General features: G+C 44.2%; 1 protein-coding gene across 1 annotated transcript in view; it reads left to right on the top strand.

Moving 5' to 3' along the window:
• LOC141264727 (uncharacterized) overlaps window positions 1-27,893 on the top strand; it is a 161,102-nt gene that overhangs the window by 28,148 nt on the left and 105,061 nt on the right. The window contains exons 4-8 of the mRNA XM_073676988.1: window positions 1,373-1,487; window positions 8,333-9,006; window positions 9,234-9,502; window positions 21,051-21,198; window positions 21,769-21,843. Coding sequence (XP_073533089.1) covers window positions 1,373-1,487; window positions 8,333-9,006; window positions 9,234-9,502; window positions 21,051-21,198; window positions 21,769-21,843 — 1,281 coding nt within the window. The remainder of the gene's footprint in view (window positions 1-1,372; window positions 1,488-8,332; window positions 9,007-9,233; window positions 9,503-21,050; window positions 21,199-21,768; window positions 21,844-27,893) is intronic.

Here is a 27,893-nt window from a genome sequence, read left to right as displayed (position 1 = left end):
CCAAGGTAGGCCTAGCAATAGGGAGTGGGAGAGTCCGGGGAGCACATGGAAGGAGATTACCTCAGAGTGCAGCATTCCCACCTGCAGGGTTATGGGTTCCGTGACGAGCAGGATGGTCACCGGAAGGAGTCTTCCATCCACGGAGGCGACTGACAATGGTTCAGCCAGAGACTTGGTGGGAATACGGTATTTCTCAACCAGGGACTGGGAGATGAGGTTACCAGCGGATCCAGAATCTGGGTAGCCGGCGACGGCTCCCACGGGTCAGACTTCTGGAACTGACCGGTATGGCGGATGGACACGGCAAGCAGGCGGAAGTCTCTGGTAGCTGACAGGTGGTCACAGTTCGAGAAAGCAGGGCAAGTAGCAGTCTTTAGGTTTACCAGGAAGGTGGTCACAGCAAGTGACGGTAGGGTCTCCAGGCAGGCTGGCAGGAAACAGGCGGGTGCTCCCAGGTGAGGGGGCAGACAGACAAGGCAGGTAACTGGCAGGTAACTGGTGGGCGCTCCCAGGTGAGCGGTCTGACGGACTCAGCAGATAACAGGCGGGTGCTCCCAGGTGAGCGGTCTGACGGACACAGCAGATAACAGGCGGGTGCTCCCAGGTGAGCGGACTGACAGCCAAGGCAGGTAACAGGCAGGTAACAGGTGAGCGCTCCAGGTGAGCAGGCTGGCAGGCTCGGCAGGTAATGGGCAGATAACAGGCTGGCAGGCAGGACGAGGAGTCAGGCTAGCAGCGGGACCTGAGGGCTGAAGCAAAGATCAGACACAGTGCAAACAACTTTGCTCAGGCACCTCCATTTTGGAGGAGGTGCCTTATATATGGGAGGTCCTCCGGCAATTGGCCGGGGACTCCTTAGGACGGCGCGCGCGCGCCCTAAGCACACTGCCGGGGAAGAAGCGCGCGCCGGCAGCAGCGGGGAGAGAAGCGCTGGAGGACGCCGCGCCAGGAGCGGGGATGTGAGAGGGACGGCGTCTCTGCCTAGCAAGGGGCAGAGACGCCGGTGCTACAATGTCTAGATTTTGTATTTATTAGGAATACAAATGTCATCAGTTGAGACGATGCCAATAATTTATAGTTTGTGTTTCATTCTTTCATAATGTCAAGAAAATCTTTGTAAGGGAAAAAAAAATTGGTACAAGAGATAGGAAATTGTCAGTCTTTGAGGTTGTAAAATGATTCCTCGGTTTGGGTAAATGTCCATTTGTCCATCTCTTAAGAGGTCGAGGTGGTAAGTTGTTCACGGATGGAAACAAACGCTTATAGAGAACAAGAGGGTGACCTATTTACAGACCACTTCCATTACACTTATTCTGATCTTTTCTCCATCTCAATGCCATATTGTACTGACATGTTACACATGGTGCATCAGGGGGAAGATATGACCGTTTTTAAAGTGGAGGTTAAAGAAGAAGCTGATGAGATGACGATTGATCCACCGAGTATGAACGAGGTGAAAAAGGGAATTCTCGTAGATGATTCCGCAGGTATGTAATATGGAACTTGGAACGAGAACTCGGCCGTTTAAGGTCAGGTTCCACCATTGTGTTACTGTAAAGTAACGTTTTGTGCAGTGATGTGCTAGACCTAAGGAAACAGTAAATGCCTAAAAAAATTCTCTGCAAGATCTTAGATAAAACCCATCATGATAACACTTGGCATTAGATTCTTATGGGAAAAATGACTGCACCGACAACTAGAGTAATGCTAGAGCTAAGAGAGGTGTAATCTAACAGAGACCGTGAATTTTATGAAGGGGAAGGGATTAAGGTCTATTAGAGACTTCTGCAAATTAAATGAATTGAACTAACAACCTTCAATGCCCATGAAACAGCTTCTTAAGGCTGGAATCACACACGCACTGTGGCAATTTTGGTGCAGTTTTTAAGCCAAAGAAAGGAGTGGATTCAATAGGAATAGAAAATATAAAGGAAGGGCTTGTCCTTCTACCAAATCCGTTTCTGACTTTGCCTCTAAAAAATGTATAAACCTGCTTGTTTCCAGCTTCCTGACCAGGCGCATTTTCAGGTTTTTTTCATATATGCGGTTTGAAGAGCTGTAAAAAAGAAAAAAATAAAGAAAAAAATGAAAAAATAAATGAAAGAAAATGAAAAATACAAAATGCTGGACTGGAGGATACTTGAGAATTTGTAATCTAGAATGGAATGTGACAGGGTACTGAACACTACTTCGTGCATTGAGATGAATATGATACGATAGCCCAGAAATAAGGATGCCCAGAGTTATAGGAGCACCTACAGACCCTCCATCGTGTTTTATGATAAACATTTGGAAGAGAAGGGGGGGTTATTAGTCATGTCATATTCAAGAATCACTGAGAAGACCGTGAGATCAAAGTCTCTATTAAGACCCTTTAGGTTCTAATGTTTTTAAGTGGTGTATCCAAAATGCTTTGCATCTTTTAAGTTGTGTAACTCTGTCTCCTCCTTGCCTACTTGTCTGGATCTTCTCAATCACTTGATATTTTAGTTGAGAGATGTTGTGACCCCTTTGCTTAAAATGATATGGAAGTGATAAAGACACATCCCAGGTTACCAATATGGTGTCATTATGTAATTCCCCTAAGGTCTTAATTTCATGTAAAGAGGCCCCTGTGTCAAGTAGAAACGAAGTTGTTCCTTTGGTTATTGCAGTAAGTACTAAGCGTCAGAAATTTCTCAGAGACACCGAGAACTATCTCAAGTCTATACACGTCTATCACACATGAAATGGGCATCCGGGCCGTACATAATCTTCTCGATCAATCAGGTACACATAGGATGGTGATAGACTTCTGTACTGACCTGAAATTTTTTTTTTCTTTCAAGACACCTTCTACCTACAGGTACAAGGCACAGCGATGGGTCCAATGTGGCCCCAGCCTACGCAAATTGCTATATGGCCTCATTTGAGGACCAATTCATGTATCCACATGACTTATTTACCATACATTGTAGATTATGGCGTCGCTACATAGATTACCTCTTTTGCATATGGGTTGGCTCATTGGACTCTTTGCTAGCCTTCAATCAACTCATAAATGGGATTTGACCAACGTTGAAACTCGAAATGCAACATAGTGAAACCAAAATTAATTTCTTGGACACTATTGTTATGAAAAGGGATTGATGGCAAACTCACCACCGACCTATTTGTTAAGTCTACGGACAGGAACAACTTGTTGCATTTTTCATGTTGTCATCCATTAGCAACTAAGATATCGATACCCATCACCCAGTTTCAGAGGGTAAAAAGGATTGTTACTGACCTCAATATTAGAAACACTCGATTAGACGAAATGTCTGACAAATTCAGAATTAGAGGTTATCCGGATGAAATTCTCAAACAAGGGAGACCATACCAGAGATAAACATGGAACACCTCAGACCAGAGAATGGCCTTTGTACATACATTCCACCCATACGCAGACAAGATACACAGTGCCATCAGAAAACACTTGGCCATTCTCACTAAGGGTTATACACAAACAATCAAATTTCAAAGCCCATTCATGCCATGCTTCCGGTGGGCATCTAACTTGAAGAACAAACTGATTCAAGCAGACTTAGGCTCGCAGATGAAATTAGACACCCATCCTTCCTCAGAACGCAAAAGAAGGGTACTTTCCCATGTCGGAACTGCTTACAGGTCAGTAATGTCCTTAAAGGCGGGGTCCTATACCACCCAGATACAGGTAAAGGGATTGAGATTAAAGGCTTTTACACCTGTGAATCTACCCACATAGTTTACATTATCTACTGTATGTGGGGGTAAACCACACAACAGGTGAAAGAGAGAATCTCACAACACAAATCCACCATTAGATGTGAACGTTTATCTTTTAAGCAAAGGGGTCACAACATCTCTCAACTAAAATATCAAGTGATTGAGCAGATCCAGACAAGTAGGCGAGGAGGAGACAGAGCTACACAATTTAAAAGACGCAAAGCATTTTGGATACACCACTTAAAAACATTAGAACCTAAAGGGTCTTAATAGACACTTTGATCTCACGGTCTTCTCAGTGATTCTTGAATATGACATGACTAATAACCCCCCCTTCTCTTCCAAATGTTTATCATAAAACATGAAACACGATGGAGGGTCTGTAGGTGCTCCTATAACTCTGGGCATCCTTATTTCTGGGCTATCGTATCATATTCATCTCAAATCATGAACTAGTGTTCAGTACCCTGTCACATTCCATTCTAGATTACAAATTCTCAAGTATCCTCCAGTCCAGCATTTTGTATTTTTTCTTTTCTTTTTCATTTTTATTACCTTTTTTACTTCATTTTTTTCATTATTTTTTATTATTTCTTTCCCCATTTTTTTCTTTATTTCTTCATTTTATTTTTTATTTTTCTGTCTTCTTTTTACTTTTCTTTGTTTTTCTCCACCCCCCCTTTTTTGTTTTTATTTTTATTTTTTTCTTTATTTTCATTTTCATTCAGCTTTACCATATATTTATATTCAGCTCTTCTCCTTGTTTCCCCCTTCTTACATGTCTTCTCTCCCCCCCTTTCCCTTTTCACCCATATCTCCCTATTCCCTCCTTTTGGCCAAATCCTGTCCATGTCTCAACTAATCTGCAATACACGCTGACATGAGTTTGAATGGCTACTAAAGTTAACATCCTCACCTGTGATCTGTTTGTTTGTAATGAGTATGTGTGCATAAAAGCTGAGTGAGTTTCTGGGATCCAGACAGACTCTTGCATCTTTCATCCAGCCACTGACGTTTCTGAATTGTGAGTCATGGGGAAAGCAAAAGAATTGTCAACGGATCTACGGGAAAAGGCAGTTGAACTATATAGCACAGGAAAGAGATACAAAAAAATATCCAAGGAATTGATAATGCCAGTCAGCAACTTTCAAACTGTGATTAACAAATGGAAAATCAAGGGCTCTGTAAAAACCAAACCACAGTCAGGTAGACCAACAAAAATTTCGGCCACAACTGCCAGGAAAATTGTTCGGGATACAACGAAAAACCCACAAATAACATCAGCTGAAATTCAGGACTCTCTGAAAACAAACGGTGTGGCTGTTTCAAGATGCTCAATAAGGAGGCAATTGAAGAAAAATGGGCTGCATGGTCGAGACGCCAGAAGAAAGCCATTACTGCGCAAATGCCACAAAGAATCTCGCCTACAATACGCAAAACAGCACAGAGACAAGCCTCAAAACTTCTGGAACATGGTAATTTGGAGTGATGAGACCAAAACTGAACTTTTTGGACACAACCATAAATGTTACATTTGGAGAGAGGTCAACAAGGCCTATGATGAAAGGAACACCATTCCTACAGTAAAGCACGGAGGTGGATCGCTGATGTTTTGGGGATGTGTGAGCTACAAAGGCACAGGAAACTTGGTAAAAGTTGAAGGAAAGATGAATTCAGCACGTTATCAGCAAATACTGGAGGCAAATGTGCACTCATCAGCCCGGAAGCTGCACATGGGACGTACTTGGACGTTCCAACATGACAACGATCCAAAACACAAAGCCAAGTCCACCTGTCATTGCCTACAGCAGAACAAAGTGAAGGTTCTGGAGTGGCCATCTCAGTCTCCTGACCACAATATCATTGAGCCACTCTGGGGAGATCTCAAGCGCGCAGTTCATGCTAGACAGCCCAGGAATTTACAGGAACTGGAGGATTTTTGCCAAGAAGAATGGGCAGCTTTACCATCTGAGAAAATAAAGAACCTCATCCACAACTACCACAAAAGACTTCAAGCTGTCATTGATGTTAGAGGGGGCAATACACGGTATTAAGAACTGGGGTATGTGAACTTTTGATCAGGGTCATTTGGATGTTTTTGGTTGTCATTAAGATTTAAAAAGAGAAAACACAGTAGTTTGACAATAAATGGCTTCACCCAACCAATAACCATGAGTGGAGGAAAAGGTTTTTTATCATTCATATTCTCTGAAACAAGACCAAGAATGGAAAAATTCTGTTGGGGTATGTAAACTTTTTAGCACAACTGTATATACAGGGTGGGTCATTTATATGGATACACCTAAATAAAATGGGAATGGTTGGTGATATCAACTTCCTGTTTCTGGCACATTAGTATATGGGAGGGGGAAAACTTTTCCAGATGGGTGGTGACCATGGTGGCCATTTTTAAGTCGGCCATTTTGGATCCAACTTTATTTTTTTCAATGGGAAGAGGGTCATGTGACACATCAAACTTATGAAATTCTCAATAAGAAGAACAGTGGTGTGATTGGTTTTAACGTAACTTTATTCTTTCATGAGTTTTTTACAAGTTTATGACCACTTATAAAATGTGTTCAAAGTGCTGCCCATTGTGTTGGATTGTCAATGCCGCCCTCTTCTCCCACTCTTGACACTGATGGCAACACCGCAGAAGAAATGCTGGCACAGGCTCCCAGTATCCGTTGTTTCAGATGCTGCACATCTAGTATCTTCACAACATAGACAATTGCCTTCAGATGACCCCAAAGATAAAAGTCTAAGGGGGTCAGATCGGGAGACCTTGGTGGCCATTCAACTGGCCCACGACGACCAATCCACTTTCCAGGAAACTGTTCATGTAGGAATGCTCGGACCTGACACCCATAATGTGGTGGTGACCATCTTGTTGGAAAAACTCAGGGAACGTGCCATCTTCAGTGCATAAAGAGGGCAACACATCATCATGGTGCAATTTCAGATATCCAGTGGCATTGAGGTTTCCATTGATGAAGAATGGCCCCATTATCTTTGTACCCCATACACCACACCATACCATCAAGTTTTGTGTTCCAACAGTCTTGAAGGGATTTCTCCACTGTGGGTTAGTGTCAGACCAATAGCGGTGGTTTTGTTTTTTAACTTCACCATTCACAAAGTCTGCCTCATCACTGTACATAATGTTCTGTGTAAACTGAGGGTCCTTTTCCAATGTTTGTTTTGCCCATTCTGCAAATTTAGTGCGCGGATCTGGGTCATCCTCGTTGAGATGCTGCAGCAGCTGGATTTTGTAAGGTGCCATTTGTGAGTAGCTAATATCCGCCGAAGGGATGATGGACTGATGCCGCTCTCTGGTGACATGCAGCGAGTTCTACGCTGTGGGCTCTCGCTGAATGAAGCTAGGACTGCCACTGATGTTTCTTCATTACTGACAGTTTTCTTGGTTCCACATTTTGGCAAATCCAACACTGAACCTGTTTCACGAAATTTGGCAAGCAGTTTGCTAACTGTATCATGGGAGATGGGTGGTCTCGTGGGGTGTCTTGCATTGAAATCTGCTGCAATGACCCGGTTACTGCGTTCACCAGACATCAACACAATTTCTATCCGCTCCTCACGTGTTTACCTCTGCGACATGTCAATGGCTGCAAACAAAGAGAAACTTGTAAATAACTCATAAAAGAATAAAGTTACGTTAAAACCAAGCACACCATTGTTTTTCTTATGAAATTCTCAATAAGTTTGATGTGTCACATGACCGTCTTCCCATTTAAAAAAAATAAAGTTGGATCCAAAATGGCCAACTTCAAAATGGCCGCCATGGTCACCACCCATCTGGAAAAGTTTTCCCCCTCCCATATACTAATGTGCCACAAACAGGAAGTTGATATCACCAACCATTCCCATTTTATTTAGGTGTATCCATATAAATGGCCCCACCTTGTATATATACACACCTATGTTCTGCTGCATGGAATATTATCTGCTGGATATTGTGGTTTCGCCATAAGCTCTTTGTTTCGTTTGCTTTAATTGTATTTCATTTCTGCATTTTGAATATGCATATTATTCTTTTTTTCCAGTGTATGTTCGGAGGGAGGTCTTTGTGACCGAAACATTTAAATAATTTTTCATATACTATTCTTTATACTTTAATTCTAAATAGATCTTCAAGAGTGCCAGAGTCCACGTTTTTTGTATTGTAAGGTTTGGGACCCTGTCCATGCACCTGATACACAATAAGGCGTGCCATACCTCCCTCTCGGGCATATTTTTAATGTTTTGATTTTCCACATTGTGCCCCATAAGGTAATGGAGAAGGCACAGACAGTAAAAAACCTATCCAGAGGAGGTTGTAATTGCTTATGACACCTTTCATGCAGGCTTATAGAAAAATTGCGTCTTTATTATTTCCTCATCATTATTGCATTGTTAGTAGCTCGTCTATTGAGTCTTTGGTCACACTAAGATGATAGGATACTAATCAAAAAACGCAAACTCCGCTCTGATGATGACATCCTAATTACCGTGGCATCACCACCTTTTATAAATGCTCTCTGTGTAAGTTATACAGTTTTAGAATTTCTTAGCATATTGATATGTTTCTATATATATTTTTTTTCAGATATACCTCGTTCTTGCATTAACAAAGCGGATAGTTTTTGCTACATATGCGGAGAAGTAATTTTTGCTTCACAAAGGCGAAACATGACTACCATGATAAGGAAAGCCTACAACCTGTATTTTGGCTGCAGAATAGGAGATCAGGACAAGAGTTGGGCTCCACACATATGCTGCAATACATGTGCATCACATCTTACGCAGTGGTTGCATGGGAAGAGGCAATCTATGCCTTTTGCAGTCCCAATGATCTGGAGAGAACCGACCAATCACACTACCAATTGCTATTTCTGCATGGTGCCCCCCATTAGGAAAGGAGTTTCAAGGAAGAAGAAGTGGACTTTACAGTATCCAAACCTTCCATCTGCAATACGCCCAGTACCACATACAGAAAAACTGCCTGTTCCAAAAGCACCAGAAACGTTTTCAGTCGAGTCAAGTGAGGAAGAAGAGGGTGCCTGGTGTCATGAAGCATCTTCTTCTCACGACCCAGACTTTCTGTCAGCAACCTCAACTGAACCACACCTTATAACACAAAGTGACCTGAATGATCTTGTTAGCGATTTGGATCTGCCCAAGATTAAGGCTGAGCTCTTAGGTTCCCGACTACAGCAGTGGAATCTCCTGGCAAGCAATGATCTTCATCAATTCGTCCAAAGCAATCCTAAAAGCCGTCTCGCTGAATAATGGCAAATGGCAGTGGAGAAACCGTACACCTGATCAAAATGTGGGGGTTGCTTTCCAGATGAACCACATCTTATTACACACGAGCAAGGTCACACAGGAGAGACGACATATTCATGTTCTGAATGTGGGAAATTTTTTACAAAATAATCAAATCTTGTTAGTCATCAGAAATTTCACACAGGCGAGAATCTATATTCATGTGCAGAATTTGGAAACAGGACACAGGGGAAAGGCCATTTCCATGTTCAGCATGTGGGAAATGTTTTATAACTAAATATAATCTTGTTAAACATGAGAGAACTCACACAGGAGAGAAGCCGTATTCATGTTCTAAATGTGGGAAGTGCTTTAAAAATAGAACTAGTCTTGGTATTGTACATGAGAGAAGCCACACAGGAGAAAAACCATTTCCATGTTCAGTATGTGGAAGACGTTCTAAATATAATTCAAATGTTGCACATGCGAAAACGCATACAGGAGAGAAGCCGTATTCATGTACTGAATGTGGGAAATGTTTTACAACAAAGATACTAGGTAAGTACAATAGGAGATTTGCTGGGAAAGACAGTCTGAGATTAATTTAGGCAGAGGCTGGGAAGTATACTTCAAAACCAAAGAGCTTTCTCTGATCAAAGCTCAGCTGTCTAGACCTTTTGGAGCCGGTGATCAGGGATGAATAATTGGGGTCTGATATTTATGAGGAATGTATTTTCGGTTTTGTAGCGAAGGCACGAACATAAGGCATTCACTCACATCACTGTAAGGCCATTCTAACCCCTTCAACTTAATAACGGCCCGATGGATGATGCTATACAGGCCATGTTTCATCTCTCTATAAAGGTAAAATGTGATAATAAGCATGATAATAATATCTACCACTTGGGACCTCCAAAGGCGAATATATCCTGTAAGTTGGGTATCTCCTACAAGACACAGCATATCCTACAGTCAGTCCCCACATGGGGAGGTATGTGGGCATAACCTTGATCTAATTAAAAGCAGATTATGGGTTTGGTCATTTGTGAATACCGGAAGGTATAGCTTGCTGTGGTTCTGTCTGTATTGCTAAGGAATAATTCCTTCGCTAAGCTCAGAGCCATTTCCATGACACAGGTTTAGTCATTTTCTTCTCTTATTATATCTTTTTTATTTTATGTAATTGTATTTACTATATTGTTTTGTTTCCATTTTGTATGATCTTTGTTTAATTTTTTTATAAACATTTCCTACCTTTCCATAACTCTGGCCCATTTGCTCTGTAAACTGCACCCCTGAAACTATATGCTGTCTGTAACTGGTGTCGAATCGACCTGTATAAACGATTGGTGGTGGCAGCTAGTAGTTGTGTTATTGTGGAGTTGGCAGTGACTTGCGAAAGTATTCAACCCCTTGGCTTTTTACATATTTTGTTACATTTTAACCTGTGTTTAAATATGTTTGTAATCCGATTTGTGTGTGATGCTAAGTTGTTGAACTGAAGTGAAAAAAATATAAACATAAATTTATGGGATCAAATAACTAAAAATTGGCATGTACATATGTATTCACCTCTTTTTGCTATGAAGCCCCTAAAAATTTCCCGTGCAAGCAATTCTCTTCATAAGTCACATGTTTAGTTAAAGGAAGTCCACCTGTGTGCAATCCAAGTGTCAAGTGGGCTGTCAGTGTACACACCTTTTCTGAAAGGCAACCAGCAACATTAAGCAAGAGGCACCACTAACCAAACAACACCATGAAGACCAAGGAAGTCTCCAAACAAGTCAGGGAAAAAGTTGTTGAGAAGTCCAAGTCAGAGTTGGGTTATATAAAAAAATATATATATATATCGTAATCTCTGATGATCACCCGGAGCACCATCAAATCCATTATGATCAAAGAATAAGAACCTTGTACCACAACAATCCTGCCAATACAAGGGCCGCTCATCAAAAACTCTCAGCCCAGGCATGGAGAGCATTAATCAGAGAGGCAGCACAGAGACCAAAGGTAACCCTGAAGGAGCTGCAGAGTTCCCAAGCAGAGAATGGAGTATCTGGCCATACGACTACCATAAGCTGTACACTTCATAGAGGTGGCCCTTATGGAAGAGTGGGCAAAAAAAGCCTTTACTTACACAAAAATTGTAAGTTTGGTTTTGAGTTTGCCAAAAAACGTGGTAGACTCCCCAAATGTATGGAGAAAGGTGCTTGGGTCAGCTGAGACCAAAATTTAACTTTTTAGCCACCAAGGTAAATGCTACGTCTGGAACCGAACCAAAACAGGTCATCGCCCCAAGAACAACATACCCACAGTGTAACATGGTGGTGGCAGAATCATGCTATGGGGATGTTTTTCAGCAGCAGGGACACGGAAAATGGTTCGAGTTGAGGGGAAGATGGATGGTATGAAACACAGGGATATTCTTGAGCAAATCCTGTTTCAGTTTGTCAGTGATTTGAGACTTGGGCATCAGTTCACCTTCTAACAAGACAACGACCCAAAGCATACTGCTAAATCAACACTCGAGTGTTTTAAGGGGAAATGTCTAAATGTTTTGGAGTGGCCTAGTCAAAGCCCATACCTTAATTCAATTGAGAATCTGTGGTCAGACTTCAAGTTTGCTGTTTACCAGAGCAAACAATCTAACTTGAAATAGCTGGAGTAGTTTTGCCTTGAGGAATGCGTAAATATTCCAGTGGCAAGATGTGGAAAGCTCATGGAGACTTATCTAAATCAACTTGCAGCTGTAATTGCCGCAAAAGAAGGCTTGACAAAGTACTGACTTTAGGGAGGTGAAAAGTTATGCTCACTGAAGTTTTCAGTTATTTTGCCTTATTTGTTGTTTGCTTCACAATAAAACAGAAAACCAAATGTTCACAGTTGTCGGCAGGTTCTTTACATGAACTGATGCAAACCCTAAAAAAAAACCATTGAAATTCCAGGTTGTGAGGTAGCAAAACATGGAAAATGCCAAGGGGGTAAATACTTTCACAAGCCACTGTATGTATGTATGTATGTATGTATGTGTATAGATAGATAGATAGATAGATACAGTACAGACCAAAAGTTTGGACACACCTTCTCATTTAAAGATTTTTCTGTATTTTCATGACTTTGAAAATTGTACATTCACACTGAAGGCATCAAAACTATGAATTACCACATGTGGAATTATATACTTAACAAAAAAGTGTGAAACAACTGAAAATATGTCTTATATTCTAGGTTCTTCAAAGTAGCCACCTTTTGCTTTGATGACTGCTTTGCACACTCCTGACATTCTCTTGATGAGCTTCAAGAGGTAGTCATCGGAAATGGTCTTCCAACAATCTTGAAGGAGTTCCCAGAGATGCTTAGCACTTGTTGGCCCTTTTGCCTTCATTCTGCGGTCCAGCTCACCCCAAACCATCTCGATTGGGTTCAGGTCAGGTGACTGTGGAGGCCAGGTCATCTGGCGTAGCACCCCATCACTCTCCTTCTTGGTCAAGTAGCCCTTACACAGCCTGGAGGTGTGTTTGGGGTCATTGTCCTGTTGAAAAATAAATGATGGTCCAACTAAACGCAAACTGGATGGAATAGCATGCCGCTGCAAGATGCTGTGGTAGCCATGCTGGTTCAGTATGCCTTCAATTTTTAATAAATCCCCAACAGTGTCACGTGCAAAGCACCCTCACACCATCACACCTCCTCCTCCATGCTTCACGGTGGGAACCAGGCATGTAGAGTCCATCCGTTCACCTTTTCTGCGTCGCGCAAAGACACGGTGGTTGGAACCAAAGATCTCAAATTTGGACTCATCAGACAAAAGCACAGATTTCCACTGGTCTAATGTCCATTCCTTGTGTTCTTTAGTCCAAAAAAGTCTCTTCTGCTTGTTGCCTGTCCTTAGCAGTGGTTTCCTAGCAGCTATTTTACCATGAAGGCCTGCTGCACAAAGTCTCCTCTTAACAGTTGTTGAAGAGATGTGTCTGCTGCTAGAGCTCTGTGTGGCATTGACCTGGTCTCTAATCTGAGCTGCTGTTAACCTGTGATTTCTGAGGCTGGTGACTTGGATAAACTTATCCTCAGAAGCAGAGGTGACTCTTGGTCTTCCTTTCCTGGGGCGGTCCTCATGTGAGCCAGTTTCTTTGTAGCGCTTGATGGTTTTTGCAACTGCACTTGGGGACACATTCAAAGTTTGCCCAATTTTTCGGACTGACTGACCTTCATTTCTTAAAGTAATGATGGCCACTCATTTTTCTTTACTTAGCTGCTTTTTTCCCCTCCCCCATGACAGCACACCTTGAGAGAGAGGATCCACCCCACCAAGGACAGGAAACCATCTGAAATAAAAGGGCGGCACCTCTCCCTCACTTCAGTTGGTTTCCTGTCCTTGATGGGGAACCTGTCTGGAAGAAAGAAGACTTACCTGGGGCTGTCCCGGTGTGGAAGAGCGGGCACTGGCCTGTGCACCGGGTTCAGTATCCCAGAAGCGCCGTCCGCAGCTTCCCCTGGGAAGGCGCATGCGGTGAGGCAGGCTCTGTCCTCCCGGAGACCGCGGCGCCGTCCTCCCCCTGCAGTGGAACGCTTCCGGGTGTGACGCGCCTGACGTCACGGCGCAGGGCACGCTGGGAGCGGCGTGCTGGGTGACGTCAGGATGCGGCGCCGATTCAAGATGGCGGCGCCCATCGAAGCGTTCCAGGCCGTTTTTTTTCGACGGAGCCCCGGCCTGAGGAAGGGGGAGGGCCCACAGACCGGAGGAGGCTGGATGGCCCTATTTTTAAGGGGGGGAGCTATCCTGGAAGCGTGGTGCGCTTCTGAAACATGGCTGATCTGGATAGCCAGGAGCAGCAGCTTACCCCCGCCCCCCCTCAGCAACAGAAAAAGCAGAGGGATGCATCGCATACAGACAGCCGCTCGAGTAATTGTAGCGGTAGCCGCAGGAGTAAGGCTTCAAGTGCCTCAGGACCATCCAGAATGGAATCATCAGTTCCGCGGCAGCCTCCGAATCCGGTACCCGTTTGTGACCTCCGGGGGTGAGTGAGCTTCGTGAATGTCACTGGTTAGTAACGGGAAGTCTCTTATGTGCTTTCTTTTTTTAGGAGCATAAGAAGAATAGTGCCAAGCAAAAGCATAGAATGTGTGCCCTTTGCCAAGCTTCTCTCTCAGTAGAGTGGCAGAAACCATTTTGCCAGAGCTGTGTGACCCAAACCATAGCTGAGAATTCCCGGGATTTTGCTGCAAATTTAAAGTCCATAGTACATGCAGAAGTTCAGGGGTCCCTGAAAGGGTTCCTTAGAGGGAAGAAAAGACCCCGTAGAGAGGTTTCCTCCGTCTCTGATTCCTCCCAGTCCGAGGAGCAGTGGGATTCATCGTCCTCTTCCTCATCGGGGGGCGGTCGACCCTGCTTCCCCATTGAGAATACAGACAGACTGGTTAGGGCAGTAAGATCAACCATGGGTCTGGAGGAAGAGAGAGCATCTAAATCCCGGGAGGACATCATGTTTGCGGGCTTGGGAGAGAAAAAGAGACGCTCATTTCCGGTTAACAGTAAGATTCAGGGCCTCATTGACCGGGAGTGGAGGAGACCAGAGAGATCAGGGGCTTTACCCTCCTTCTCCAAAAGAAGGTACCCCTTCGAAGAGAAGGATGCGGAACCTTGGGATAAGATCCCCAAGGTGGACGGGACTGTGGCAAGGTCATCGAAAAGATCTTCCCTGCCCTTGGAGGACTCTGGCGTCCTAAAAGATGCCCTGGATAAAAGAGCTGACTCCTTCCTGCACCACACGTGGGAGGCGGCGGCAGGCGGCCTAAAACCAGCGGTGGCTAGCACCTGTGTGGCGAGGTCCTTGATGGTGTGGCTCCAACAGCTGGAAGACCAGCTTAAAGATAAAAAGGTCTCCAGACAGGCAATACTTGTGGATCTACCTCTAATACAAACAGCATCGGCCTTCCTGGCCGACTCTTCAGCAGACTCGGTCAGACTGTCAGCTAGGGCAGCGGGACTATCCAACGCAGCCAGGCGGGCCTTGTGGCTCAAAGGTTGCCCAGGCGACCTACCTTCGAAACAGAAGCTGTGCTCCCTCCCGTGTGACGGTAGACTCCTGTTTGGCCAAAAGTTAGAAGACCTGTTAGAAAAAGCAGGCGATAAAAGCAAAGGGTTCCCGGGATTTTCGGGGGAACCAAGAAGATTTAGTTTTCGGAGGAGGAAATTTAACCGAGGTCGTCCTCCGGGAGACAAAAGGAGATGGGAAGCCAAGTCCAAAAAAGAGTCGTGCTACATGTTTGGAGGACCATCCTCGAGTTCGAAGAGATCCTCCCAATGACGCCAGGCTGGAAGTGGGTGGAAGGCTTTCCCACTTTCTTCCAGCTTGGAACGCGATAACAAACCCCTGGATTCTGAAAATTATCAGTGGGGGCCTGAAGATCCGGTTCAGCCAGACCCCCTGGCGGACCTTTGTGGTTACCCCCCTACGAAAGGTCCAGGAAGAACAGTTAGCCCTGGAAACAGAAGTGTTAGAGTTAGTAGGAAAGCAGGTCCTTCTCGAAGTACCAGCACCACAAAGAGGGAAGGGGTTCTATTCCCCACTATTCATGCTAAAAAAAACAAACGGGTCCTTAAGGACCATCATCAACCTCAGGAGTCTGAACCAAGTAGTAGAAAACCAGACTTTCAAGATCGCGTCAGTAAGCTCGGCAGTGAAGCTCTTACATCGCAACTGCTTTATGGCTGTAATAGACTTGAAGGACGCATATTATCACGTCCCAATCCATCCGGAGTATCAGAAGTATCCGAGGGTAGCCCTGTTTATTCAGGGGAAGCTGAGGCATTTTCAGTTTGCTGCCCTACCCTTTGGCCTCTCCATTGCCCCGAGAATATTTACGAAACTAATAGCAGAAGTGACAGCCTTCCTACCGATCAAGAATGTAGTGATCGTGCCATATTTAGACGACTTCTTGATAATAGGGAAAACAGAAGCCCACTGCTCCAGTCAGCTCCTAGTGGTCACGGAAGTGTTGCATCAGCTGGGGTGGTTAGTGAATTTCCAAAAATCAAGAATAACCCCCTCCAGGACTCAGACCTTTCTGGGTCTAATCCTAGACTCTCATCACCAAACCTGCTTCCTCCCAGAGGACAAAATCTGCAGGTTGATTGCATTAGTCTCGAAGGCCATTCAAGCTCCAGAGATGTCTCTGAGAGAGGCAATGTCCCTCCTGGGTTCTATGACAGCCTGTCTCCCAGCAGTAATGTGGGCCCAGGGGCATATGAGGCTGCTTCAGTGGGAGGTTGTAATGCACACGCCCGGGCTGAGCTGCGTGTGCGTGTGATTCCACTGGACCGTACCGGAGAGTGAATGCCTGGAGGGGCGTAACTAGGTATTCACCCGATCCGACCAGGGTCGCACGACGGCATACGACGCCAGTGCACCAAGGAGGAACCGAGCAGAGGGACCAGGTGCTACTCCAGGACAGACCCCGGACACGGCTGTTGACCCACACAGGGGAATACAGGAACAGACTGGTTAGGCTAGCACACAGACTGGTGGGAATAAGCAGGCACGACTGGTATGCAGGCAGGGGGGTACAGGCAAGCATGGCTAGAGTGCAGACAGGAAGGCACTAGCAGGTAGGAACACAGGCGGGATAGGACCCAGTACACACTGGGACTCTGGAACAGAACCACAGATGTGGCGGACAAACACAGCAGAGTGAGGCTGCCCAGAGAGGTGAGCGAGAGCAGGGCAGGACGAGACCGCCCGGAGCGGTGAGCAAGAGCAGGGCAGGACGAGACCGCCTGGAGAGGTGAGCAGGAGCAGGGCAGGACGAGACCGCCTGGAAGGGTGAGCAAGAGCAGGGCAGGACGAGACCGCCTGGAGCGGTGAGCAAGAGCAGGGCAGGACGAGACCGCCTGGAGTGGTGAGCAAGAACAGAGCAGGACGAGACCGCCTGGAGCGGTGAGCAAGAGCAGAGCAGGACGAGACCGCCTGGAGCGGTGAGCAAAAGGGTCAGAGCGGAGCAAGGCTGCCGGAGCAGTGAGCAAAAGGGTCAGAGCGGAGCAAGGCTGCCGGAGCAGTGAGCAAGGAGTCAGAGCAGGACGGACAGGGCTCTGTTCACACGGAACAGACAGGAAGGGAAAGGCAGAGCCAGATACCCACAGTGAAGTAGCAAGTGGACCACAAACTCACAAACGGGAGTACAGAGACAACAAGCAGGAGTTAGGTTCGAGTTCAGACTCTGCAGAAAAAGGAAAGGAACGGACATAGAGAAAAAACAGGTAAAAGATAGGAGAGTGTACAGACTGGAACTGAGTGTATGGAGGAGACCGTCACTGCAGCGGGATACAGGAGCGGGTCTGGGAATACGGCCCCCAGAGAGGCGGGACGAACAGGCAAGGAGCGTGTTCAGACAGGACAGACAAGATACAGGAGCGGGTCTAGGTAATCGGGCCCCTAGAAGGCAGGAGGAACAGGCTAGGAGCGAGTTCAGACAGGACAGACAAGATACAGGAGCGGGTCTAGGTAATCGGCCCCTAGAAGGCGGGAGGAACAGGCTAGGAGCGTGTTCAGACAGGCCTGGAAATACAGCCTCCAGGATAGGCAGGCAAGAGAACACAGAACGGGACCTGGCACCTTCAGAGTGCAAGCACACACTGAATGAAGCACAATGCTCAGGCAGGGATTGATTGGAGCAGCTGGGTTATATACCAGGTGACAGACAGCAATAGGCTGAGGACGCACAAGGGGTGTGACCCACAGCAGGTACAAAAAGCAGGAAGTGATCGGGCGCCGCCCTTAAGCAGCAGAAACAGACAGCATGGAGGGAAGCTAGAGAGACATTCTGGACTGGAGATCAAGTGCGCGCTCTTGCACAGTGGGAGATGGACCACTATGCAAGGACGCCGCCAGGTATGTTACAGAGGTCCTGTCAGCACAGAGGTCCTACAACGGGCATTTAGAAGGCAGGCTCTCTCTCTCCCCAGAAGTAGTAGATTCACTTTCGTGGTGGACAGTCAGGGGAAATCTGACCGCAGGCGTTCAGTGGTCCAGACCAGTAGATCGGGTAATTGCGACCGACGCAAGCAGTTCTGGATGGGGGGGTCATCTGGCAGAACTCTCATTACAGGGTCACTGGGCTTACCACGAGAGGGGAGCATCCTCAAACATAAAGGAGCTTTGGGCAGTAGAAAGATCCCTCAGGGGCTTCCTCCCTCACATCCAAAATCACCATGTCCAGGTCAGGTCCGACAACCGGAGAGCAGTAGCGTATGTGAATCACCAGGGAGGGACAAGGTCACGGCCTCTGATGGTGGTGGCAGACAGGATCCTTTGTCTAGCAGAGCGAAACCTCCCATCCCTCAGCGCCCTTCACATAAAGGGGGTAGAAAACGTGAAAGCAGATTTTCTAAGCCGCCATACCCTAAGACAGGGGGAGTGGGGTTTAAACCCGGAGGTCTTCCATCAGATTGTCCTGTTATGGGGGCAGCCAGACATAGACCTGTTCGCCACAAGGGCAAACAGGAAGGTGCAGAGACTTTGCTCCCTAAATCCGGCAGAAAATCCCCATGCCGTAGATGCCCTCCAGATTCCTTGGGGGTTCAGGAAGGCCTATGCCTTTCCGCCATTAGTGATGATTCCAGTAGTGGTGAGGAAGATCCGGGAGGAAGGCGCCAGGGTGATTTTGATAGCCCCTTTTTGGCCCAAGAGGCCTTGGTTCTCTCTGCTTCGGCTAATGTCGGTGTCAGATCCCTGGATTCTACCAGAGAGGCCGGACCTTCTCATGCAGGGACCAGTATTCCATGCCCAGGCCAGGGGGTTCCATCTTTCGGCATGGAATTTGAGAGGTCACTATTGAGTAGCAAGGGATTTTCACCAGGCTTAGTTTCTACTTTATTGGGGAGCAGAAAACCAATTACAACTAAGATTTATAGCAGGGTTTGGGGTAAATTCCTAGAGTTTATAGATATCCCGCTATCGAGCAAACCTCCGATCAGAGGGATCCTGGAATTTCTGCAAAAGGGGCGGGACCTGGGTCTAGCTACAGGGACCCTTAAGGTTCAAGTTTCAGCGTAGGGAGCACTCTACAATTGTAATCTGGCTGGGAATAGGTGGATCTCGAGGTTTATCAAGTCCTGTGCCAGAGCAGGACCGGTTAGGTCCATGGGTGTTCCTCCTTGGGACCTGAATTTAGTCTTGAACGCTCTTACTAGTGAACCATTCGAACCCCTACACAAGGTCTCTCCAAAAATTCTCACCCTTAAGACCATCCTCCTAGTGGCCTTAACGTCAGCCCGTAGGGTGAGTGATCTGCAGGCCCTCTCGGTTAATCCTCCTTACACACAAATCTTTGAGGATAGGGTCACCTTGCGGCTAGATCCAGCATACCTTCCCAAGGTGGTATCTAGATTTCACCGTAGTCAGGAGATTGTGCTACCCTCATTCTGCAGCAGACCCCAAGAACCCAGGGGAAGTCAGGTTCCATAGCCTAGATGTTAGGAGGTCCCTGCTACAGTACATTCACATGACTAGTCTGTGGAGGAAAGACTATTCTTTGTTCCTGGCCTTTCAAGGGTATAGGAAAGGTCACGGGGTGTCCAAGGGTACCATCTCTAGGTGGCTCAGGGAGGCCATTTGCTTAGCCTATACTTCCACAGGGGTTCCAGCCCCGGACAATGTGAGGGCTCATTCCACCAGAGCCGTCGCAACCTCCTGGGCAGAGAGAGCAGACGTCTCGATCGAGCAGATATGTAGGGCTGCTACTTGGTCTACACCATCCACCTTCTTTAAGCACTATCGATTGGATCTATCCTCTTCTGATCTCACCTTTGGGAGAAGGGTACTTCAGGCTGTGGTCCCTCCCTAGGGTGCTCATAAATTCTTCAAAATTCTCTCAAGGTGCGCTGTCATGGGGGAGGGGAAAACACCAAGGCTACTTACTGGTAGCCGTTTTTTCCTGAGCCCATGACAGCACCCGTAGTTTTCCCTCCCTATTTTTTCTGTTTCTCACACCCTGGTGTGCACTGTTTTGGGTGTTATATATATGTATATATATTGTAGGTGTTGGTTATATGCCTAACCTGTTTAGGGAGGTCCTCTCAATGCTCTATAAACAAGTGAAGCGAGGGAGAGGTGCCGCCCTTTTATTTCAGACGGTTTCCTGTCCTTGGTGGGGCGGAACCTCTCTCTCAAGGTGTGCTGTCATGGGCTCAGGAAAAACCGGCTACCGGTAAGTAACCTTGGTGTTTTCTTGCCATAATACAAATTCTAACAGTCTATTCAGTAGGACTATCAGCTGTGTATCAACCAGACTTCTGCACAACACAACTGATGGTCCCAACCCCATTTATAAGGTAAGAAATCCCACTTATTAAACTTGACAGGGCACACCTGTGAAGTGAAGACCATTTCCGGTGACTACCTCTTGAAGCTCATCAAGACAATGCCAACAGTGTGCAAAGCAGTCATCAAACCAAAAGGTGACTACTGTGAAGAACCTAGAATATAAGACATATTTTCAGTTGTTTCACACTTTTTTGTTAAGTATATAATTCCACATGTGGTAATTCATAGTTTTGATGCCTTCGGTGTGAATATACAATTTTCAAAGTCATGAAAATACAGAAAATCTTTAAATGAGAAGGTGTGTCCAAACTTTTGGTCTGTACTGTATATATATTTACTCATATTCCATGCATTGAAATCTCAGGTGTATATATCATACGCTCACTGTGAGTTCCCAAATAACCGGCCTAGTAGTGGAAGCGGTCTCGTCCATTACTCGTCAGTCAATTGCGAAATTGCCCTGACGATTGAAGGCAGCAAAGTTGCGTCCCCTAGCAAACTGGTGACAGCTGTGGGATAAGTGATCTCCCTGGTGTCATCCCTGACACACTTGTAACAGTGGTGGGATCTGCGTGACTCCCCCTGCTGTTATCTTTGACACAACTCTTATTGTACATGAGAGAACACACCAAGGAGGGAAACCATATTCCTGCTCACTATGTGGAAAAGGTGTTATAGTTTTGTTAGTCATGAGAGAACACACACAGGAGATAATCCATATTCATTTTCACTTTGTAGGAAATGCTTTACAGGTAAACAAAGTCTCGTTAAATATGAAAGACGCCATAGAGAGAAACCGCATTCATGTACACTATATGAGAAGTGCTTTGTAGATAGCTCAGGTCTTAGTATCATAGAAAACATTAAGATCCATAACCTAGCTCCAGTGAGGGGGCATTCACCCCTCCCTCCTCTCTCGCACCAAATTTCAAGGAGGAAGAGCTGGCAATCCAAGAGTCTCTTTGAAATAAAATTGCATAGTTGACATATGGGAAGTGAGGACATTACATATAGCTGAGAAGGGTCAAAGCTAATTAAAACTCCTTTTGAAGCCCAGACTCCCTGTAGTGCCCAGGTGACTGAAAGAGGATATCTATTGTGGGGAAGCAGCCATAGAGTCTAATATTTGAAAGGAAGGAAAGCGAATATCGAACACCTTTTAGAAGTCACTATTGTTACCTCAGAGGAAACTGGATGTCTGCAACTAGTCAGTTCGGTGCCGATTTGAAGGTTATGAATATTGGTGTTTGTATAGATCAGATATATTTATGAGATATAGATTTTTTACGTCGTTGCAAGGGTACGGACATGACACACTCACTGTGCTGTGGGTTTACTAGAATCCCTCAAATTAAATAATCATCTGATACTTGGTGTGAACCGGGTCATGTTTGATCTCTGGGTAAAGGTAAAAAGTAAAAATATGACGTTGCTATATCCCGCCTTTGACCCTCAGGGGCGGAAATATTCTGGAAATTGGAAATCTCCTAATTGCCTGAAACTGAAGCCACATCCGATAACCAACCCTGTTGTGAGTCATCAAGAGGGGGTGATCTTGGTTCCTGCAGAGAGATACTGTGACGATACAGCTTATAATAATAATAATAATATAATAGTTTTTATTTTTATAGCACCAACATATTCCGCAGCGCTTTACAAATTTTAGGGGGGACATATACAGACAATACAGAATAAGCATATCTCATATCGAAAGGTGTGAAGGCCCTGCTCGCAAGCTTACAGTCTATGAGGAAATGGGGGAGACACAAAAGGTAAAAAGTACATATATTGTATAATGCAGCCTTGATATACTGAATAGGATAAATAATAATACATGGACTGGTCGCCAGCCAGTATGTGTGCAGTCCTGACAGAGGCTTTTATGTGCATGGTTGGTGTGAACCTGAAGTTGAAGAAGATTTTAATATGGGGGAAAACTGAGACGGACAGATAGTGTGTTTAGGCGATACACCAGTCTAAAGAAATGTGTTTTTATGGTTTGCTTGAAACTGTGGGTATTGGGAATTAATCGAACTGTCCTGGGTAGTGCTTTCCAAAGAATTGGCGCAGCACACGAGAAATCTTGGAGACGGGAGTGGGAGTGGGCTTATAATCTTAATTAGCCAGACGTTTAGATTTGTTAATCTAAGAGAAATACCCTATTATCTTTGTGTATTTGTGTCTGGTCAATAAGAACAGACCAGTATTTGTATAACCTTGAATGGTGAATTCTATTCCTTTGGAAACTATCATGTTTACTATGCGAATGACAAATTGTACTAAAAGCCAGCTATTTACAACAGCCCCTATGATACAAACTATATAAATAGATTATCTCAAACAGTAATAGCTGAGCCTTGCACCTTTACCTCTTACCTGTGCCTGATGACCTCACACAGATGTAAATATAAACAGGGATATCTGTAGTGCTGGAGACAGAATGAGACTTTGGGCAGAGATTCAAGGAGCATCAGAAAGACTTTACAAAGAGAATGAGGAGCATCCTTCAGGACAGCAGATGGCTTGCATGGCATCCAAAGAGACACAGATTTGTATTCTGCATAATTCTAGCCTAAGGGTACCGGCCCTGACTGGAAAGATGCGGATCTGCTCCATTAACCATCAGAGAGACATGGATACATTTTGGGGAGTCCAGGAGAGGACGAAGAAGTCACCTGGCCCCATGGATATGTTGTTTTCTGGTTGCTAGGAGGGACCCACCATTCTCCTAGAACCCATGGAGACATTTGGAGTTTCCAGGAGGGACCCACCGGTCGACTCGCCCCATGGAAACTCTCGGAGAGGCCAGATTTGGACCCTTGGGTCTCCTGGTCTTGTACCTCGATGGACTGCTAGCTTCCTAAGCTTGCCGCTACCTTCTCTCTGTGGGGGCCCGCCAGAAGCAGGGGGCCACTGGTTGAGGTAGTCGGGTAGTCTGCCCTGGAAGTTTCCAAAGTTGCAGCTGTTCTATCCCAGGAGGGCAGAGTGGAAGGGTGAGGCTGTGTATTGTTGTACCATCTTGGGTATTTGCTGGGACTGTTCTATGTGTTTATTGTGGTTCAATAAAGTATTGCCACACTGTTTTACCATCACCCTGTGTTGTCTGAGTAGCGTTACGCCCACGGAAGACCCCGGGTCTTCACAGATACATATCAGTGTATTCATGATTCCCGTTCACTGGACGTTTCCAGTCGAAGTGCTCTCCTTTGCTAGCTGAGCCATGTGTGATCAGCGTAGTAAGTTCCTTTTGTTTCTCCTTTTTATTTTGTGTAATTGTATATACTGTATACCTTTGTTCCCTTTGTAAAATCTTTTGTATATATTTTTTATAAACACTGCCTATCGTTCTGGATTAAATATAAAATATAATGGTTGTGTTCCTTTTGTTCTGTAAACCACACTCCAGAAAGCCATACGCTACCAGAACCAAGGCGTCCAATCAGCCTGTAAAAAACGATTGGGGGTGGCAGCCAGTAGTTCTTGGGTTATCGTGGAGTTAGCAGTGACCGTACCTGGGTGTGTGTATATGTATGTATGTGTGTGTATATATTTATATATATATATATATATATATATATATATATATATATATATATATATATATATATATAATGTGTGTGTGTGTGTATATGTATATATACAGTTATATGAAAAAGTTTGTGCACCCCTATTAATCTTAAGCTTAATGTTTTCTTAAAATTGGTGTTTTTGCAGCATCTCTTTCAGTTTGATCTATGTAATAACTGTTGGACACAGTAATGTTTCTGCCTTGAAATGAGGTTTATTGTACTAACAGAAATGTGCACTGCCACCAGGTGGGATCTGCCTGGTGGCAGTGGTGGGATCTGCCTGGTGGCAGTGGTGGAATCTGCCTGGTGGCAGTGGTGGGATCTGCCTGGTGGCAGTGGTGGGATCTGCCTGGTGGCAGTGGTGGAATCTGCCTGGTGGCAGTGGTGGAATCTGCCTGGTGGCAGTGGTGGGATCTGCCTGGTGGCAGTGGTGGGATCTGCCTGGTGGCAGTGGTGGGATCTGCCTGGTCTCTCCGGAGTCATCCTCGACAGTTAGCATCAAAAAAGTCAACTGTAGAGAAGCTGCTATGATCAATGTGCGGAAATGTTTTACAAATCATATCTTTTCAGAGAATTTACATTTATAAGAAACTGTATTCTTTTTGGGATGGGGGAAATGCAAAATAAATGCGATAAGCAAAAAATATTAAACACCCAAATTTATAATTACCCGAGTTCAGCTGTGACCAGGATTCTTGGAGAAAATTATTTTGGCCATAAAGAAGAAAAGAAGAGCCTTGTTTAGTTTGTAAGCAATGAGGCTGAACTGTCCCCACTGGGGCTCAGAACTTTGCTAATATTTACCTTACTTATTTTACTCCCATATATAGCACCAGTAATCCACAGCACTGTAGACAACATCACTGCCCCCATTGGGGCTCACAATGTAAATCTAATATGTCTTTGGAGTGTGAGAGGAAACCGCGGTACCACCAGGTAACCCATGAAACACAAGAACTTGTAGACTCCTCGGAGATCTTCTCCTTTGTGTGATTTTTTAACCCAGGACCTCAGCGCTGCAAAACTACATTGCTCACCACTGACCAACCGTGCTGTAATCATAAATTCATCTACACTGCAAGAGAATATAGACAGTGAAAAAGGTAAGGAATTCGAAGCAAAAGACCATTGCCACATCCGAATGATCAATAATTCATAACATGTTGAAAGTTTTATGTTTGACGACGCATTTCGGAGTTGATCTGTTTTTTTTTCAGATAGAAACAGCAGCAAACAACCATTGACCTTTAATTCTAAACAGCAGAGTCGTAGTATTACAATCGCATCCTTTATTCAGCTGTATACTAATACTAATTAATTTTCATAAAAATGTTCTATTATAAAAATAGCAAAATAACAAAAAAATGTGCTTATGGATAAGAAAACTATTAAGGCCATCACCATGAAAACGTTCTATTCGAATGAAGATATTATGACCGATACTAATACACCACAAGATGTTGGCGTCTGGGCTAAATCATCCTTTTATCCTCCTGAAAGAGTCTCCATAAGCTTATCTTAATACATTAGCAGGATGAAACCTGAATCTAGGAAAGATGATTAACTATTAATGAACAGAAAGTCTTTTTATTTTTGAAAAACAATCAGATTGTGATACGAGCCGCAGATAAAAGTAATCTTGGACCGTTCTGCATATATCAAAGAAGCGACACGAATTCTAGGAGATGCACAATACTATCAGATGCTCTACAGACACCCTTAAACTATATTTTAAAAACTATAATCAATTAACAGGAAACAGGGTTTTTTTTTTGCATTAAAGATTTTTAGTTACCTTTTTATTTTTTTTTTTACCAAAAATTCACGAGTTTTTTTATGTTGTCTTGTAATTTCAGGGGTGTGAGCTACTACTTCACATTTATCACATATTGCATTATTTCTTCAACAAACTGTTCTCAATTTCACTTTCCTTACATCGGATGTCACGTCTCTGTACTCTAATATTGACTGCACTTTAGGATTACTGACAGCTAAACTTTATCTTATCTGGCAATAGTTCAATTCCTCAGAAACAAATTCAATTCCTTTTACTAGATAATTGATTTCATATACAACCCCTGGCAGAAATTCTGGAATCACCTGGCTCGGAGGATGTTCATTCAGTTGTTTAATGTTGTTGAAAAAAAGCAGATCACAGACATGGCACAAAACTAAAGTCATTTCAAATGGCAACTTTAGGGCTTTAAGAAACACTAAAAGAAATCAAGAAAAAAAATGTGGTACTCGGTAAGGGTAATTTTTTTCAGACCAAGCAGAGGGAAAAAATTATGGAATCACTCAATTCTGAGGAAAAAATTATGGAATCATGAAAAACAAACACACAAAAGAACACTCCAATACATCACTAGTGTTTTGTTGCACCACCTCTGGCTTTAATAACAGCTTGCAGTCTCTGAGGCATGGACTTAATGAGTGACAAACAGTACTCTTCATCAATCTGGCTCCAACTTTCTCTGATTGCTGTTGCCAGATCAGCTTTGCAGGTTGGAGCCTCGTCATGGACCATTTTCTTCAACTTCCACCAAAGATTTTCAATTGGATTGAGATCCCGACTATTTGCAGGCCATGACATTGACCTTATGTGTCTTCTTTCAAGGAATCTTTTCACAGTTTTTGCTCTATGGCACGATGCATTATCATCTTGAAAAATGATGTCATCATCCCCAAACATCCTTTCAATTGATGGGATAAGAAAACTGTCCAAAATATCAATGTAAACTTGGGCATTTATTGAAGATATAATGACAGCCATCTCCCCAGTGCCTTTACCTGACATGCAGCCCCATATCATCAATGACTGTGGAAATTTGCATGTTCTCTTCATGCAGTCATCTTTATAAATCTCATTGGAACGGCACCAAACAAAAGTTCCAGCATCATCACCTTGCCCAATGCAGATTCGCGATTCATCACTGAATATGACTTTCATCCAGTCATCCACAGTCCACGATTGCTTTTCCTTAGTCCATTGTAACATTGTATGTTTGCCTTTAACAACCTTCCCATGTTGTTTGTATTTGGTCCAGATTTTAGACACAGCTGACTGTGAACAACCAACATCTTTTGCAACATTGCGTGATGATTTACCTTCTTTTAAGAGTTTGATAATCCTCTCCTTTGTTTCAATTGACATCTCTCGTGTTGGAGCCATGATTCATGTCAGTCCATTTGGTGCAACAGCTCTCCAAGGTGTGATCACTCCTGTTTAGATGCAGACTAACGAGCAGATCTAATTTTATGCAGGTGTTAGTTTTGGAAATGAAAATTTACAGGGTGATTCCATAATTTTTTCCTCAGAATTGAGTGATTCCAGAATTTTTTCCCTCTGCTTGGTCTGAAAAAAATTACCCTTACTGAGTACCACATTTTTTATCTTTGATTTCTTTTAGTGTTTCTTAAAGCCATAAAGTTGCCATTTGAAATGACTTTAGTTTTGTGCCTTGTCTGTGATCTGCTTTATTTCAACAACATTAAATAACTGAATGAACATCCTCCGAGTCCGGTGATTCCATAATTTTTTGCCAGGGGTTGTATACACTTTTTTTTTTACTTAGAACGTTTTTTAAGAAAATCTTTTGAACAACTATATGTAAAGAGTCTTCCAAAAGTATTAATACTCCATGGACTTTTCCACAATTTTTCATGCCATGACTACAAACTTAAATGTATTTTACTGGGATTTTATGTGATATACCAACACAAAAATAGCAATTATTTAAGAAGTGTAAAGGAAATGATGCTTAACTTTCTAAATATTTAAAAAATCTAAATCTGAAAATTGTGATGTGTATTTATATTCAGTCCCTTGTATTCTGATACCCCTAAATGAAAATCCTGAGTGACCAATCGCCTCCAGAAGTCACATAATTGGTAAATTGAATCCACCAGGGTTAGGTTATAAAAAAATAGCCCAAGCTCTAAACATCTCATCCAGCACTTTTCACTCCATCATTCAAAAATGGAAGGCGCATGGAAAAACTGCAAACCTACC

The sequence above is a fragment of the Phyllobates terribilis genome, unplaced genomic scaffold (genome assembly GCF_046119375.1).
Source record: "Phyllobates terribilis strain yellow unplaced genomic scaffold, ASM4611937v1 Scaffold_4__5_contigs__length_816908805, whole genome shotgun sequence".
Lineage (NCBI taxonomy): Eukaryota > Metazoa > Chordata > Amphibia > Anura > Dendrobatidae > Phyllobates > Phyllobates terribilis.
Note: the sequence above shows the minus strand (reverse complement) of the source record. Positions and strands in the feature narration are given on the sequence as shown.